We start from the raw sequence: 18,415 nt of genomic DNA, 5'->3' as shown, positions 1-18,415 counted from the left end.
CTGATCTACAGGTAGAGTAGAGCTCTGAATGTTAAATGACAGGGATAAAAACCAAAGGACATCTGCTTTACTTCCTCAGTCAAAATTAAGGTCTGCAAGGTTGGAGGGTCCAGATGCTCACCCCTACTGGAAGAAGAGCTCAGAATAAATGAGGCATCTCCTTAGCAGCAGGCGCTGTAAATGCTGGCAAGAGAAAAGTATGGGTTATAAGAGCCAGCACTGTGACAGAATGTTTTCCCCGTTTTTTAGTTTAGTTGTCTCCCACCCCTTGTACTACCAGTAGCAATATTCTCCCATCGTCTGCTTTGCCTCTGCCACCTGCAGAATGGTCTGGCAAGTAGGGGAGGAGCCTGCAGCTGTTGCCTGGAAAAGGAGCTGGCTCCTAGCAACAGTATCAGCAGGCTCTGCAACTGAGAGCACTAAGTTTGTCCTTTGAGGTCTTACCCTTCCTTTCATACAGTTGAGCAAATATCTTTTGAGGGCTTACTTAGTACTAGGCACTATGTCAGGCCTGGGAAAGATAGATGAATCAAATAAGTACCTTGCCTTCAAAAAGCTCACCACTCTGGGTACATTAACAAGTGAACAGACATAGTACATGGTTCTAAGTGCTATGCTGGAGAGACTGGGTGCTCTGGGAAAACCAGACAGGCACATACTGGTGCAGGGGTTAGGGAAGGTTTCCCAGAAGAGGGACGATATTAATGATGAGTAGGAATTAGCTAGGTCAGGGAGGCAGAGCAGGATGTTCCAGCCAAAGGGAACAGAACGGGCAATGGCCAGTGGGACATGAGAGCATGGCCAGTTTACCTGGGTAGTATGACAGGGCCAGAGAGTAGGACGTAAGGAAATGAGCGGGAAAGGGTGAGGCTCTAGAGCTAGGCAGAATACTCTTCTCTAGTGCTTTTATACACATAATTATCCTTGAGAGAAACATGGATAGTACTGATTCCCACACACAGGACCATTGTTTCATCTCCAGAGACTCGGCATTTTTGATCACGGACTTCAATGTGGCTGACACTCGTAAGTGGCTTCAGGGCCACATTGTGGCCCCGCATTGATGCAGAAGAAGCTGAGTTGGTTCGCTCTAAAACTCAATCAGATTCTTTTAGGGATATTATCAGGCCTGTATGATATTCTACCTCTCTTCTCCCTTTAAATTGTAGAAATGATCATCAAATAAATACCTTCATTTTATTTAACATAGCACTTTTTCATGTATTTTGAAATCTCACAGTTACTCAGGAGGAAAACAAGTATTCCAGTTCTTGGGCACATAATATTACCCACATGACTGCAGAAATGCCCAACTGTTTGACTTTTTTATGTTAAAACTGCCCTAATAGAACTTTAATAGATACGAAGTGTCCAAAGGCTAGAATTCAACGTGGTTCCTCCTCTCAAGGAGCTCAAAGCAGCAGATGGCAGACTCAGAAACAAATAAATAGAACAGTGAACCAAGCGCAACCAAGAAGTTTGTGGACTGTGTCAAGCTAGCCAGGAAGTTATTTATTTCTAGTCTTTTCTGTGTGTAAACATGTTTTTTAAAAATTTATAATTTTAATCACTTTATCACATTCCGTGGTACGTGGCACGTATAAGTCATAACGTATTTATTAACATCCCAATTATTGGACATTTAGGTTGTTTTCCAATTGTTTTGCTAATATAAAATTTCTGCCATTAATTTACACATAAATGAATCTTTGCTGACAACTTCCTTAGTGTGAATTTTTTTTTTGTTTTGAGATGGAGTCTCGCTCTGTCGCCCAGGCTGGAGTGCAGTGGCGGGATCTCAGCTCACTGCAAGCTCCGCCTCCCGGGTCTACGCCACTCTCCTGCCTCAGCCTCCCAAGTAGCTGGGACTACAGGCGCCCGCCAACTTGCCCGGCTAGTTTTTTGTATTTTTTTAGTAGAGACGGGGTTTCACTGTGTTAGCCAGGCTGGTCTCGATCTCCTGACCTCGTGATCCGCCCGTCTTGGCCTCCCAACGTGCTGGGATTACAGGCTTGAGCCACCGCGCCTGGCCCCTTAGTGTGACTTTTAAAGATGAGATTTTGACCTGGGTTTTTTGTTGTTGTTGTTGTTATTTTGGAGTTTTGCTCTTGTCACCCAGGCTGGAGTGCAATGAAACGATCTTGGCTCACTGTAACCCCTGTCTCCCGGGTTCAAGCGATTCTCTTGCCTCAGCCTTCCGAGTACCTGGAACTACAGGCATGCACTCGGCTAATTTTTGTATTTTTAGTAGAGATGGGGTTTCACTATGTTGGCCAGGCTGGTCTCGAACTCCTGACCTCAGGTGATCCACCTGCCTCGGCCTCCCAAAGTGCTGGGATTACAGGCAAGAGCCTCTGTGTCTGGCCTTGACCTGGGTTTTGAAAGATGAGTAGGAGATGGCCAGATAAACAAGAAAAAGGGGAGAGTAGGAAGGGGCATTCCAGGTAGAGGCAATAAAGGCAACCTCGAATGCCAAAGTTCCCAGGCAACTGGTAAGTTTTGCTTTTCTTAAAACAGCCACCAGTCCTGCCTGGTAGGCTTATAAAGCCCTGAGCACAGCAAGATGAAGTTACATGTTACAAATGGCATTTTAATTGGATTTGCTTCCCTGTGTCTTGCTTTCACAGTTGCTACCAAGGCAATGTCTTACTACCTCAGCTCAGAAAACCACCTAGACCCAGGGCCCATCTACGTGCGAGAAAATGGGCAGCTGCACATGGTCAATCTGGCTCTGGATGGTGTCAGGAGTAGCCTGCAGAAGCCAAGGCCTTTCAGACTATTCCCCAAAGGCTTTTCTGTGGAGCTTTGCATGAACAGGGAAGACGACACTGCACAGAAAGAGAAGACTGATCATTTCATCTTCACATATACCCGGGAGGGGAATCTTCGGTACTCCGCCAAATCCCTCTTCAGCCTTGTCCTGGGCTTCATCTCCGACAATGTGGATCACATTGATTCCCTTATTGGCTTTCCTGAGCAGATTGCCGAAAAGCTGTTCTCTGCTGCTGAAGCCAGACAGAAATTCACTGAGCCAGGTGCAGGGCTGAGGGCTTTACAGAAATTCACTGAGGCCTATGGAAGTTTGGTGCTTTGCTCCCTGTGTTTGCGAAACAGGTGGGTGTTCTAATTAGGTTAGTCAGTATTTTATTGGGTGTGTTAATTCTGTCAAGCTCTAGGGCTTAGTGGGCTCAGGGGCTTCCCTCATCAAATAGCACTTCAGTTTAGAACTTCCATATACAAAGTGAAAGACCATATTGAAAAAAATCACTCTTCCTTCTCCTCACGTCTTAGACGAGACGACACTTAACTTTATTCTGAAATCATTTTACAAGGATTAGTTGTCACAGCTTCTCCATTAAGTAGAAAATATTCTTCTACCAGCTTTCAAAGAGAAAATAGAAAAGACAAAATGTGATCTGCCAAATATCTCTTGATATGCTCTTGCATATGAGGAGATAAGTATCCAGAGTTTTGGGGCCTGTTTTTGGTTTCAGACCACTAAATACTGACCATTAGATAAAAAGTGACTTTAAAAGATTGGTTGATTAAAATTTCAAATATCCTAAAGTTTGGCAATTCTCAGATAAAGTCCCAACATTAAGGTCTATTGTCTAACAAAGCAGATATTTTTTCTCTTGTGACTTGCCTTTGCTCATATGCTTTATTTAAAATGTTTACCATCATGTAAAAACACTTTCAAAACATCTAATTTCTTTTTAAACTTGCAAAAAACCATAAAAATATACATGACAAACAATTTAAACACAAACACAGAGGGGCATAAAATGAAACAGAAGCCTTCTTCCTATCTCATCTCCAGTTTCCTCTCCCTAGAGACCAAATACTGTTACCAGTTTTTAAAATACCATGCTAGAGATGTTCTACACACATACATGTTTATGTAGTTCCCTTCTTTGTTATACAAATGGCAGCATGCTGCATACATTCTTATGGACCTTGCTTCACATAATTTGAAAATCATTTATCATCAATACTGGTAGGTTTTTTTTTCTTCCTCTTCTTCTTTTGAGACAGTCTCACTCTGTCACCAGGCTGGAGTGGCAGTGGCATCTCAGCTCACACTACAACCTCCAACCACCTGGTTCAAGCGATTCGCCTGCCTCAGCCTCCCCAGTAGCTGGGATTACAGGCATGTGCCACCATGATTTTTATATTTTTAGTAGAGACAGGATTTCACTGTTGGCCAGGATGGTGTCGATCTCCTGACCTCGTGATCCGCCCACCTCAGCCTCCCAACGTGCTGGGATTACAGGCATGAGGCACTGTGCCCGGCCTACTTGTAGGTTTTTAAAATAGCTTTATTGTATACCACTGTATGAACTATTCTGTGATTAGACCTGAAAGGCAGCTTACTTTTTTTTTTTTTTTTGAGATGGAGTTTCGCTCTTGTTTCCCAGGCTGGAGGTGACTCACTGCAACCTCCGCCTCCCAGATTTAAGCAATTCTCCTGACTCAGCCTCCTAAGTAGCCAGGATTACAGGCACCCACCACCACGCCTGGCTAATTTTTTGTATTTTTAGTAAATACGGGGTTTCACCACGTTGGCCAGGCTTGTCTCAAACTCCTGACCTCAGGTGATCCACCCACCTTAGCCTTCCAAAGTGCTGGGATTACAGGTGTGAGCCACTGCGCCCAGCCGGCAGCTTACTATTAAGATGCACAATCTGTATGAGCATTATAACAAGGGCTGAACAAAAAATGTATATAAGAGAAAGCCGTATCTGAAAACAGAAGGTAAGCTCATATGCTTAATAAAAGAAAAATGATCTTTATTTAATCAGCTCATAGTGGTTTCACCACAGGCCAAATACTGTATTTTAAAAAGAAAAGACACACATGTAGAAAAGGACAGAAACTTGGCTCATAGACTCAGCAGTCACCTTGAAAGCTCTGTCTCTGGGCTGTGGTCTCGGTCGTGGCTGGGCTTGGAGCTGCTGCCAGTGGAAAGGAAAAAAATTACCTTGCCTAAAGGAAAAAGTCAAGCAATATTTCATTGGAGCTTATGCATTTAGAATATCTATTTTACCCTTCATTTTTTCTTCCAAGTTATTTATGTTCGTTGTTGAAAAGTTAGAACAGTGGCAAAATAGAATTGTGATGTGTATCTTGTTTTAAAATTATTTTATGAAAGCAATATATACTATTTGGGGAATACATAAAATTGTAGTACTAAAAAATTCATCTCACATGATCATTTTCAAATATATTATTTTTATGCATTTGGGAATATATACTTTGTACAACTTGTATTCTATTTTTCCCCCACCTACCTTTATAGCTTAATACTTCCCATGCTATTGAAAATGCTGTTCATCCATTTGCAATATCTGGATACTGCTGTAGTGGCAGATTGGTTGCATTGGAATGAGAATAGCACTTTTCATTCACATTTGATGAGGACATAAATTAGTGTAGCATTTCTGGAAGCAGTTTGGCAATATGTATCAAGAACCTTGAAAACATCCATACTGTTTGACCCATTAATTCTACTTACTAAAAATCTATTCTAATCCCTAATGTAATAATCAAAGATGGGAACGGATATTTTTACATAAGAGTGTTCATTGTTGTACTCTTTGTACGAGTGAAAGTCTAAAAACTAAGTGTTCAACAGTAGGGAATTGGTTAAGCAGATTATAGTATATTTATATGATGAAATATTATGTAACTATTAATATTCTAAGAAAGAGATTTTTAAAATGTATGTACTGCATAGATAGAAAAAAGAAACCTACCAAAAAGTAGTCTAGATGGTGGGATTGGAATTGATTTTATATTCTTTATACTTTTCTATATTTTATTTTTTTCCATGAAAGTGATACATTATCAGAAAATGTAAGAAACATTTATATAATAGTCAGAAAATATAGGAAACTTTTTTTTTTTTTCTTTTTGAGACAGGGTTTCACTCTGTTGCTTAGGCTTGAGTGCAGTGGTGTGATCTTGGCTCACTGCAGCCTCTGCCTCCCAGGTCCAGGTGATTCTCCTACCTCAGCCTCCCAAGTAGCCAGTACTACAGGCGCCTGCCACCGTGCCCAGCTAATTTTTGTATTTTTTGGTAGAGATAGGGTTTCACCATGTTGACCAGGCTGGTTTCAAACTCCTGACCTCAAGTGATCCACCCACCTCAGCCTTCCAAAGTGCTGGGATTACAAGCGTGAGTGACCACACCCAGCCAGAAAATATAGGAAACATTTTTAACATAATCTTTTAGCCCATATTTTATTGCTGCAATTCCAGACTTGACTGTCTCATTCAAATGTAAGACTTTGAATTGTGGTCAAAACCCCTCTTCTTTTGAATCCTTGAAGGAAACTAGAGGGCAGGAAATTTGAGGTTGCATTTGCAATCCAGGGCTGTAGCTGCAGTCCAAGAGGTTTTGTCAGCACAAAGGGGTTCAGGTCAAAAGTAATGAGCTTGAAAAAATAAATGAAAATAAAATAACTGGGTAGGTGCAGGCACTTGCTATCTTGGGGTTAAGTCACAAAGCTGCCTGCCAGAAGCAAGTGTCTTTGCAACTGGATTCCAACCTTACGAAAACTCTCTTCTTTGTGTTGAAACCCCAGTGATTTTTAATCCCGCTGGTGGTCACGGGGAGGCAAGTATGTTTTCCTTAAAATACCACCTTTTGTTATTGACGTAATAGTAATAGCTACTATTTCATGAGGTCCTGCAAGATGCCATGGAATTTTAAAATATTGTTTCTCTTTTTCTCGATAATCCTGAAAAGAAGTAATCATTGGCCCCATTTTGTAGCTGGAGAAATTGAGGGTCAGAAAGGTTAAGTAACTGTCTCACAATCATACAAGTAATTGGGCTGTTAGAATCCAAACTCAGATCTGGTCTGTGCTCTTTCTGTTACCTTTCCACTGTACCATTCTGAATCCTTTAAGGGAAAATTTGGAAGACTGGTTGCAAGCAGGAACCTAGAGTTTTGATTATGTCCTAGATTAGCATCTAGTAGTGTCTGTGGCCTAACACGTTTGTTCCTCAACCTTGAGTTTCGTAATGTTTCTTAATCACATTACATAGTGTTATGTCCTTTGCAGAGAACCCTTGTTTCAGAATTACTAAAAATCTTTTGGTTAATTGATCAAAGGATATGTGTTTTTCTTTCTCTGATTGCCAGTAATCCCCTAAATCCCCATTGACACACTTCAACTCTGTGATTGGAAGGTGAAAAACAGCAGCTGTATTTACAGTGCAATTAAAATACATCTGAGTAAATAAGGCTCTTGTGTGTACCCAGCTGAGCTGGATCTCCAGACAGCTTAGGTTCCACCCTTTAAAGGGGTATCAGTGCCTCAGGCCATCTGTACCTAGCAGCCAGGCCAGTCATTAGTTTGAGTACATCTTTTTTTGTTTGGAAGTAGGAGGAAAAGAGATTAACTCCCCTCTTGCCCTCTGATTATTCCATCCTGTTTTTGGCAGTTGTGATCCTGCTGATGGAAGAGAGGTGTGAACTCTTAGGTGTAACCCCACTGATCCTAACACACCATCTTACTGTGGAAACTTCTAGACATCCAAGAGGAAGGTGGATGAGAGAGGCCTGCTCTTGCCACAAGTCAGTTTCCCTGTCCTCTTAGGTTCCTCTCCTCTCTGTTTCCTGTCACACCTAATCCCTTTCATTTTTTCTTGCTGACCTCATCTGAGCTAGATAAACCACTAGAAAGCAGGGCGGAGGCCCCAGCCTGGGCTGTGGAATGCTGTTTTGATCTCCTTTCCCTCTCCAGAGGCTTCCCTGATGCTTCCTGATAACAACTTGGCAAGGTGCTGCAACATAATTAAGTTGCTGGTGCTCAGGGTTTGTCTTAATATCCATCTAGACTGGAGTGAGTCCTTGTAGCAGTCTTGCTGTACATACTTCTGGAGTAAAGTTAGGGTAACAAAGGCACAGGGGAGTGTTCAGGAAACATAAAATGTGATGTGCCAAATATCTCTTGGTATATTCTTGGGGATGTGCAGATTGGAAACCAGAGTTCTTGACCTTGCTCCAGTTTTCACATCACAGGATGTTGAGCGTTAGATTAAAAGCAACTTTAAAATAATTAGTAATTAAAAATTTGAGTATCCTAAAGTTTGGAAATTCTCAGGTAAGGTCCCAACACCAATGCCAAGGTCTGTCTGATAACAAAGCAGATGTCTTCACTTGTGACTTTCCTTTGCTAATATACTTTTTTAAATTTATTATTCAGAATTTTTATTTCACCATCACATAAAAAGATGTTCAAGGCATTTACTAATTAAAAACTTCAGCCTTTGCCCTGATAGTAATTAGTGAAGTCTGCTTATTCCATAGTACTGTGTCCTGATGGGGTGGTGGGATATTGACTATGATAGAAATCCGCAAGTGGTAATGCTTTAAGAGGAGTTGGGGGAAGCTATTGATTGCTCTCCATGCTTTATAGGTATCTGGTGATTTCAGAAAAACTTGAGGAAATTAAGTCTTTCCGGGAGCTGACCTGCCTGGATCTGTCGTGTTGCAAGCTTGGAGATGAGCATGAACTTCTAGAACATCTCACCAATGAAGCCCTGTCTAGGTACTGACCTGTCACCACTTGCAGATGAATTGTTTCAGTATTGTTTTAAAGGCTGATCCAACAGGATTATCTTCAGGAGTGCTGATTACTTCCTGTTCTTATGTTGATTTGCTTATTTTTTTCTAAAACATTTTCAATCTCCATTTACTTGGTACAAGCAATATAGATTAGACAACCCTTAGAAAGTCAGTCAGTTAGTTGATTCTCTTTTTCTAAGTAACTTTTATTTAAACATGTAATACTTGAAGCTACCTGGGTTGAAAAATGGTTTTGCCCTTTATTTATTCTTTTTTCTTTTTTTGGGACAGTTTCGTTTTTGTTGCCCAGGCTGGAGTGCAATGGCACAATCTCAGCTCACCACAACCTCCACCCCCCAGGGTTCAAGCAATTCTCCTGCCTTAGCCTCCCAAGTAGCTGGGATTACAGGCATGCACCGCCATGCGCAGCTAATTTTGTATTTTTAGTAGAGACGGGGTTTCTCTATGTTGGTCAGGCTGGTCTCGAACTCCTGACCTCAGGTGGTCCGCCTGCCTTGACCTCCCAAAGTGCTGGGATTACAGGCATGAGCTAACGTACCCAGCCCTATTTATTTATTTTTTTAGATGGAGTCTTGCTTTTGTTGTCCAGGCTGGAGTGCAGTGGTGCGATCTCGGCTCACTGCAACCTCCACCTCCTGGGTTCAAGCTATTCTCTTACCTCAGCCTCCTGATAGCTGGGATTATAGGCGCCTGTCACCACGCCAGCTAATTTTTGTACTTTTAGTAGAGACGGGGGTTTTGCCATGTTGGCCAGCCTGGTCTCGAACTTCTGACCTCAGGTGATCTGCCCGCCTCGGGTTTTGTCCTTTATTTATCCAGTCCTAGTTTATTCTAGCAAGGGATGAGACATTATACCATAGTCAATAATCATTATCATTTGCTATTTTAACTATCAGTGAGCTACAACTATAAAGAAAATGAGCTATTAAAGATAGCCAAAGAAATTATTTTCGGGAACCATGATTTAAAGAAATAGCCCAGTTCATACCATTCACGAATAGTCTGACTGATCTCAGGTTCTTCTGGCCAACAAAGAGGAGGACAGATGGATTCCTCTGTGGTTTTATAAACACCCAAAACAACAGCATTACAAACCTGGGTCTAACCTGCTACCTGAGGCCTGCTTCTGACAGTGACACCTACCTACTGCCCCATAAAAAGATACTGTTGTGTGAGCCTAGCCAGCACCAAGGCTCAGATTTCTTATGTGAAAACGGAGCATATTAATACACCAATTCCAGCTTAGCAGCAGATGGATTGGGTTATGGGTATATTTTATTAACCCAATCTGAAAATCTAGATTGATAAAGCTGGTTAAATTTAGAGGATTGTGTGCTCTGCAAAAAGAATTCTCATAGGAGTTCTTTAGCAGCCTTTCCTGACGTATTTAGAATGTTTTTGATTTTCATACAATGTGTCAGAAAAGCAGCTTTTGTTTTAAAGTATATTTATCCCCTTAGTGGAAGTCCATTTATTCAACAATATACCTTTAGTGCCCTCTGCCCTCTGAAATTAGTACTGCATGACACTAAATTAACCCTCACTTGGTAACTGAAGTGGCGCCAAAAAATCTTTTTTTTTTTTTTTTTTTTTGGTGAGGCAGGATCATGTTCTGTCTCCTAGGCTAGAGTGCAGTAGTGCGATCGTAGCTCACTGCAAGCTTTGAAATCCTTGGTTGAAGCCATCTTCCTGCCTCAGCCTCCCAAGTAGCTGGGACCACAGGCACACAGCACCTTGGCAAGCTAATTTTTAAAAATTTCTTTTAGGGATGGGGTCTCTAACTCCCAGGCCCAAGTGATCCTCCAGCCTCAGTCTTCCAAAGTGCTGACATTACAGGCATGAGCCACCATGCCCAGCCCAAAAGAGCTTAACTCTGTTAAATGCATTGGGTATGAAATAGCAAGAGGTAGAGGATATATGTTGCATTTTTAAATGAAAATGTTGGAAGCATGTTTTTATACCTAGATTGTCTCAAACTTTGAGTAATTTATGTACGTACTTTGTTTCCCTAGTGTAACTCAGCTCCACCTGAAGGATAATTGTTTATCTGATGCTGGGGTGCGGAAGATGACAGCACCAGTTCGAGTGATGAAAAGAGGCCTTGAGAATCTAACGTTATTAGACTTATCATGTAAGTTTTCTTCAAAATTATAGATTATTTTAATGTTGGAAGAATGACCTTAGAGATCATCTTGTTCTTCCCCTTCATTTTAGAGGTAAGAAAGGAAAGGTGACTTTCCCGGGTGCCATAGAAACTTGGTGGCAGAGTGGGACCGAGGCCAGAGACTCTTGACTCCTAGTCAAATGACTTTTCCAGCATATACCACCTCTTTAGGGTAGGAAAAACCCTTTCACATTCATCCATGCCACTCGCTGTGTGCAAACAGAGATACCTTTCATCATATTCATTGCATACTTAAAGGACTTCTGACTCATCTTTATTTTCCTTGAGCCTCTGATCCTTGGTATCTGTCAACTAGGTCCTTTTTTATCAATGTTTGCCTGATGAAAAGCTGGATGAACGGATAACTTACTCGAATTAACCAGACATTGACTCCAATGGTAGAGGTTGACAGAGATCATTTACAAGTGAACTGAGCATCCATTGACTCTATGGCAGGACAGTATGGTGCCAAAAGAATAGAAAGAGCAGGGGTTTGAGGTCCGAGGACCCTTCTTGCTCTGCCACTTTTACTACCAGTTATATACCTTCGGACCGGTTATTTAACCAGTTTGAGCATTGGTTTTGGCCTTTGTAAAATGAGGATAGTAATGAATGTCCTGTCTGCCTCCCAGGGAAGTGTATTCATTCACCAGATGTTTTTTGAGCATCTATAATGTGCCAGGCACTATGCTTATGGCCTTGAGGACTCGATGCTACGTGTAGTACTCTCTGACGTGAGAAAGTAATATATAAGAAAGGATTCTGAAAAAAAATGCAAGTTGGTAAGAGTGGTGATAGTATCTGTGTCTAAGTTCCCTTGAATATCTTTTTAAAATAAATAAACGCGTTTACTTTGGAGGTGAAATGGCCATGAATAAAGTATGATGAACCATTTTAATACATGTTTATATATGTTTTCATATGGTTCCAAATTAAACCCTTTGGGATAACTACCTGGTTCATTTATTTTTCTGCTCATCCCCAACTCCTAGAAAGTAAGAGCTGTAAAGGATCTTTAAGGATCATTGAGTGTAGCTCTTCTATATTACGAACAGTAAAGATCAGACTTCTGTATTTAATTTACTTTGAAAAGTTTGCCAACTCAGATGTTTTGTAGTTTATCATTGCCTGGACTTTTTTGTGAGCTTATTTTTGGTTGTCATTTTAACAACATTTATATTGTAACAGAATGCTACCTTGTTTTTGACATCTAGGTAACCCTGAGATCACAGATGCAGGCATTGGATACCTCTTTTCTTTTAGGAAACTAAACTGCTTAGATATCTCTGGGACAGGGCTCAAGGTAAGACTTTTGGTTCCTTCGCTCATTTTTCTAGACTCAGCAATTTGATATTTTGCCTGTGCTACTTGGTATTTAGAAAGGGCTGGTATTTATGATGGTCTTTATTTACTACTGAAAGCAAGTAAGAATTAACCAAATGCATTTGCATTTCTGATCTGTCTCTGCCTCACTAGGACATCAAAACCGTCAAGCACAAGCTCCAGACCCACATAGGCCTTGTTCACTCCAAAGTGCCTTTGAAGGAATTTGATCATAGTAACTGCAAGACAGAGGGCTGGGCTGACCAGGTACTCCAGATTTTTCTTCCCTGCTGTTGATGCAGCTTTTCATCTTAATTCCAAGTGTCTTATCCAACACATTGAATAAACAGTAATCCACTTGGTATTCCTTGGCTAAATTGTCATCTTCATGTCAAATTGGAGACACTGATGAGCTATAACTGGCCCATATACTTAAAGAATTGATGCCAGATCTTATATCTCATGCTCTGGTCACTAGATTGTGCCTTATCTTTACTGGACCTAGGAGAAAATGTCATCTTACAAATGACTCAGAAAATAAGTGAATTCAGGCTTGCTATACAAAAAAGCAGTCTGACCTAACCTCAGAAGGATGGATTCTCTTAGTAGTGTGTATATACAGGAGAGAGAATAAACTCTGGTGTCATGCAAATAAGAATTCAAATACGATTCTTCTCTTTCTTTTGGGAAAGTTTCTTACCTCCCACAGCCTTAGTGAGGAGGTGTCTCTCGTGTCCCTCTCTCACCGAGTCTTACCAGTGAGAGAACTTTACTTTGACTCCCTTTTGTCTTGATGGTCTTTCTTCACTTGGTAAAGTACAGACTTAAGTGAGTTTCAGAGTCTTCTATGTAAGTTGGAAGTGAGAAGTTAACCAAGTAGGACAGCACAAGTAGATGTCTCCTTCCCTGTGACTGGTGCCTTTCTCCCTTAGACACTTTTAACCAGTGTTTCTTGGTGGAGGCCTACAGGACCCACCAAACTGTCCAGGATCCCTTCTTAGCTCCAAGCCATAATGCGTAATGGTAGAACTGTCTACCTGCTGGATTGTAGCATCACCTCTCCACAGTAAGCAGGGAGACTGGTGAATTGTGTTTCAGAAGCACGCTGAGCTTGGTCCAGAACATGCATGATGAAATAATTACCATGGTGCATTGCCAGACAAAGTTTCTAGTGCTGTATGAGACCTAGATGCATCCAGTGCACTTGGGACAGGTGTGGGATGCTCTTACAAAGGCTTGTTGCAGTTTGATAGCAGGTGACATGGTGGAAAGAGCATAGGCTGTGGAGCCAGAAAGACCTGGGCACGGAATCCTGGCTCAGCAGCCCAATAGCTATACAACCTAAAGCAACTTTCAGTCTCTGTCTTCATCCATAAAATGCAGAAACCAGGCTCTCTCTTGAGCAGGGCTCGGGAAGGATCAAGTAGAACACCTGACAGCCTGACCTGAGAGTAAGTTGACGACCAGTGCAGTCCTGCCCTCCACCCTTAGCTGGGCCCCTAGGACTTGGTAGCAGTGCTTTGCTTTGCTTATGTCTTGGGGATCTGTTACTGAAACTGTTGCACACTGACTCCACTCACCTGCCCTCATTCTCGTCTCACAGGGGTCCACTTAATTCCCTATTCCTGTCTCAGAATTTCTCCATTTCTTCAACCGTATTCCACTTCCCTCCTATTGGAGAGAATAAGTATGCTCCTTTATTCTAGTCACAAGCCCTTTTTTTTTTCTTTTTTTAAAAAATTTTGTTCCTGAAGATATCCAGTTTCCCTTGTGATATTTACTAATAATGATTTTTCCCTCCTGCCCCTGCCCGCCACATCTTCATTTGTCCCTCTTTGTTGTCCATCTGCTTTCTGTAGATAAATGCAAGGTGTCCTTATTCTAGCGTGGTTCTCATTCCCCAGTGCAGCTATGCATTGTTTCCTGTCCAGTTGCCCCATCCCCTCGGTGCCTACTCAGTTCTTACTCCCTTGCGACTTAGTTCTGGCCTCCCCTGCTCTCCTGACAGGGTCCTCTTGAAGGTGGGTGGTGATATTCTTTACCTTCCTTGGCTTTCCTGCAGCATTTGATAGAAACATGCATGCCTTATTATTTTTCTCTGGGCCTCTCTCCTGGCTCTCCCCCAGCTTTCTCACTCTTCTGGCTGTGGCTGATTCCTCTTTCTTCCTCTCCTCTTCTCCCACATCTCCACACTCCCCAGGTGCTCTTTCAGTGTTCTTAGAGCTCCAGCTGTCCTTGCGAGGATGACTCTGCATTCCTCTCTAGACACTAGACCCATTCCCAAGTATCCTCTGTAAATCTCCACTTGCCATCTCAAATTCAGCTTGTCCCAAACCAAACTCATTTTCTTCTTCCCCATCCCCGATCAGCTCTTATTGACATTCTTATTTCTGTTTAGTGGAAGGAAGCACCATTTTCCCTATTGCCCACTGAGTCAACACGTTTGATTAATCCATTCTGGTGTTCCCTGAAATCTGTTCCCATTTTTATCACCAGGAAATTATAGAAGAGATGGCAACTAATATTTATTAAGTGCCTTTTGTGTGCCAGACACTGTGCTAAACTCTTTATGTATATTATCTTGTTTAATCCTTAAAATAGCCCTATGGAGTGGGTACTATCGTTGATCCTTACAGATGAAGAAATTGAGACTAAGAAATGACTTGCCATGGGTCCCCTGGCAATTAAGTAGTGGAACCAACTCTGGAACTGGTTTTTTGTTTGTTTTTAAATAGAGATGGCATTTCACCATGTTGCCCAGGCTGGTCTCGAACTCCTGGGCTCAAGGAATCCTACCGCCTCAGCCTCCCAAAGTGCAAAGATTACAGGTGTGAGCCACTGTGCCTGGCCTGGAACTGTATTCTTTTTTTTTTTTTTTTGAGACAGAGTTTTGCTCTGTCGCCCAGTCTGGAGTGCAGTGGCATGATCTTGGCTCACTACAACCTCCGCCTCCTGGGTTCAAGTGATTCTCATGCCTCAGCCTCCCGAGTAGCTGGGACCACTATGCCTGGCTAAATTTTGTATTTTTTAGTAGAGACAGGGTTTCATCATGTTGGCCAGCCTGGTCTCGACTGCGATCCACCTGCCTCGACCTCTCAAAGTGCTGGGATTACAAGTGTGAGCCACTGAGTCTGGCCTGGAACTGTATGCTTAAATTCAGTGTTGTACTGCCTATGTCCTGAAAATGTTTTTCTTGACCTTTTTTATGGTTGTTTCATTACATTCCATAATAAAAAAATATTAAATTTAAAGTTCTTGTTGTTCAGGGTATATTGAGATGATCATTAGCTTTTCTTTCTTTTTTTTTTAGACAGAGTCTCACTCTGTCGCCCAGGTTCAAGTGCAGTGGCATGATCTCGGCTTACTATAAGCTCCGCCTCCTGGGTTCATGCCATTCTCCTGCCTCAGCCTCCCAAGTAGCTGAGGCTATAGGTGCCCGCCACCACGCCCAGCTAATTTTTTTGTATTTTTAGTAGAGACCAGGTTTCACCCTGTTAGCCAGGATGGCCTTGATCTCCTGACCTCGTGATCTGCCTGCCTCGGCCTCCCTAAGTGTTGGGATTACAGGCGTGAGCCACCGCGCCCAGCCTAGCTTTTCTTTATGTATAGTTTATATTCACGCATATTTCTTTTTTTTTTTTTTTTGAGACTGAGTCTCGCTCTGTTGCCCAGGCTGGAGTGCAATGGCGCGATCTCAGCTCACTGCAAGCTCCGCCTCCCGGGTTCACGCCATTCTCCTGCCTCAGCCTCCTGAGTAGCTTGGACTACAGGCGCCCGCCACCATGCCCAGCTAATTTTTTGTGTGTGTTTTTAGTAGAGATGGGGTTTCACTGTGTTAGCCAGGATGGTCTCGATCTCCTGACCTCGTGATCCACCCACCTCGACCTCCGAAAATGCTGGGATTACAGGCATGAGCCACCGGGCCCAGCCACTTATTTCTAAAAGAATTGGTAGCAGCTTATAATAAAAATATATTTGTAACAGTTTAAAAAGTAAAAACTGATCATGATATGTTATGAGAGTATGGAAACATGGATGTTTTACATACAAGAGTTTGAGTTATAATTGGAGTATTTTAAGGTATGAGAGTAAGTCTAGAAATGTGTGGAAAGTGTTATGACTACAGTTTTAAGTTTTAGTATTTAGTTTAAGGATATGTAATTTATGTCCAGCTTGGAATAAAGATGAAAATAGGGAAATCAGCTTTATAGATTTCCCTTAGTCATGCAGATACATGTATCCAATGTGTTTGCATTCTGACTCAACTCCTGCATTAGAACAGAAAACTCAGACTTGACTTGGTTCTTACTCTTATCACCAGGCATCCGAAGTAAAATTTCCCAGAGGGGATTGTGTTTATGGAGAGGGAAAAAGGGGGAACAAGAAAGGCTTGAGATTAAAATCTCGAGATTTTGTTTGGATTCAAATCTTTCCAAATATGTTTCAGATCGTTCTGCAGTGGGAGCGTGTGACTGCGGAAGCTGTGAAGCCACGGGAAACCTCAGAGCCTAGAACGGCAGCTCAGCGCTTCTGTGAGAAATTCCCTTTCCTTTGAAGTTTTTTGCCCTTTATTTGCATCCTTAAAGCAGTTTTACCTGTTTTCCCTTCCTGGAAAAATTAATTATGGTAGTATTGGCTTATTGATGATCACCAAGACTTGTATTCCCTTAGCATAGCTTACGGTATAAGTTCACACTTAGCTTTGAGCATCAGCACCAGGAAGACAGCTTTTTAAAATTACTTACTTATGTACCATCTTGTTCCAAAAAAGATTTGTGGTGGTACAAAAGTAGATAGAATACAGAAGATGAAAAAGGAATTAAGTGTAGCCAGAAGTTGGAGTCAGCCCAGGTGTCCATCAACAGATAAATGGATAAACAAAATGTGAAATATATGTACAATGTATTTCAGGCTTTTAAAGTAAGGAAACTTTGACACAGCGTGGATGAGCCTGCAGAATGTTATGCTAAACAAAATAAGCTAGTCACAAAAGGACAAATACTGTGTGATTGTTCTTGTATAAGGTACCTAGAATAGTTAGATTCATAGAACAAGCAGAATGGTGGTGGTGACTAGGGAGGCGGGGGTGGCACAGGCAGGAATAGGGAGTTATTGTTTAGTACATACAGAGTTTCATTTGTACAAGGTAAAAAGAGTTCTGGAAATGGATGGTGATGATTACACAACAATGTGAATGTCTTTAATACCGCTGACTGTACACTTAAAAATGGCTCAAATGGTAAACTTTATGTTATGTATATTTTATCATGATTTTAAAAGAGAAGGAATTGATTAAATCAAAGTGAAGAAAATATAAAGGTGCAAAGTAAGAATCCAGGGCATACCAAAAAAATGTAAAATAGATTATATCGTTTGCTCTTTGGCCCTTAGAAGACAGAGTCAAATCCAGATTTCAAATAATGAAGGCTAACATTTTGGGGGCTTTTAGTGTGTGTCAAGCATTGTGCTAATCACTTTATGTACATTATTTCATTTATCTTCATATTACTCTTATGAAATAGGTTTTGTATCCATATAGAGGTGATTAAACAGAATTTCAGACAAGTCACTTGCCCATGGTCACTTCTAGGAAGAGGCAGATCTAGGATTTAAATCCAAATCTGTCAAACTGTAGTATGAGTCTTTGCCTTCAACCTATGCCTGCATGCATACCACAGTGACCTTACAGGGCACTCAAGGCAAAATGCAGTCAATGCAGGCATCACCCTGTTTGGGCCTTTGTCATATCCTTGGGGGTATCCTAGACTGATGAGGGGATTAGCATGCCAGTGTAGGGAACTCATCACCCTTCACTTCTGTCACAGATGGGAAGCGGTCTCGAGCAGAAGCCCCACTGAAGTGTCCCCTGGGAGACCCCCACATGAACTCTTCTGAGAAACTCCAGTTCTATAAAGAGAAAGCCCCAGATTGCCACGGGCCAGTGTTGAAACACGAAGCTATCTCAAGCCAGGAGTCAAAGAAGAGCAAGAAGAGACCTTTTGAGGAGTCAGAGACAGAACAGAATAACTCTTCACAACCTTCAAAGCAGAAATATGTATGTCTTGCTGTGGAAGACTGGGACTTGTTAAATTCCTATTGATTAGTAGATACAGGTTGACCTTTCTCTGGCCCCCAGCTCTAATGTTTGAGTAAAGGAGACTGAGGATGATTTACTTTTTGTTTGAATTTACCTATGGCATTAGCATAGCAAGCAGATATTTCTACTTTTGTGGTGGGGGAGGGGAATGCTATGGAAGTATGTAATAATTTCTAATGTATATTTTCAATACATAGTAATTTTTTCAAATAAACATTTTTGCTGTCCTTAA

General features: G+C 41.7%; 1 protein-coding gene across 3 annotated transcripts in view; it reads left to right on the top strand.

Moving 5' to 3' along the window:
• Positions 1 to 18,415, top strand: part of LRRC42 (leucine rich repeat containing 42) — a 21,873-nt gene extending 3,458 nt beyond the window's left edge. For all 3 annotated transcript variants that reach the window (XM_023188062.2, XM_023188065.2, XM_023188054.2), the window contains 7 exons: positions 2,628 to 3,114; positions 8,430 to 8,561; positions 10,612 to 10,730; positions 11,978 to 12,066; positions 12,240 to 12,353; positions 16,534 to 16,618; positions 17,912 to 18,415. In XM_023188062.2, the coding sequence (XP_023043830.1) occupies positions 2,642 to 3,114; positions 8,430 to 8,561; positions 10,612 to 10,730; positions 11,978 to 12,066; positions 12,240 to 12,353; positions 16,534 to 16,618; positions 17,912 to 18,186 (1,287 nt within the window). In that variant the 5' untranslated portion in view covers positions 2,628 to 2,641 and the 3' untranslated portion in view covers positions 18,187 to 18,415. The remainder of the gene's footprint in view (positions 1 to 2,627; positions 3,115 to 8,429; positions 8,562 to 10,611; positions 10,731 to 11,977; positions 12,067 to 12,239; positions 12,354 to 16,533; positions 16,619 to 17,911) is intronic.

Source organism: Piliocolobus tephrosceles, chromosome 1 (genome assembly GCF_002776525.5).
Source record: "Piliocolobus tephrosceles isolate RC106 chromosome 1, ASM277652v3, whole genome shotgun sequence".
NCBI classification, from domain to species: Eukaryota; Metazoa; Chordata; class Mammalia; order Primates; family Cercopithecidae; genus Piliocolobus; species Piliocolobus tephrosceles.
This window is presented reverse-complemented; position numbering and strand designations above follow the sequence as displayed.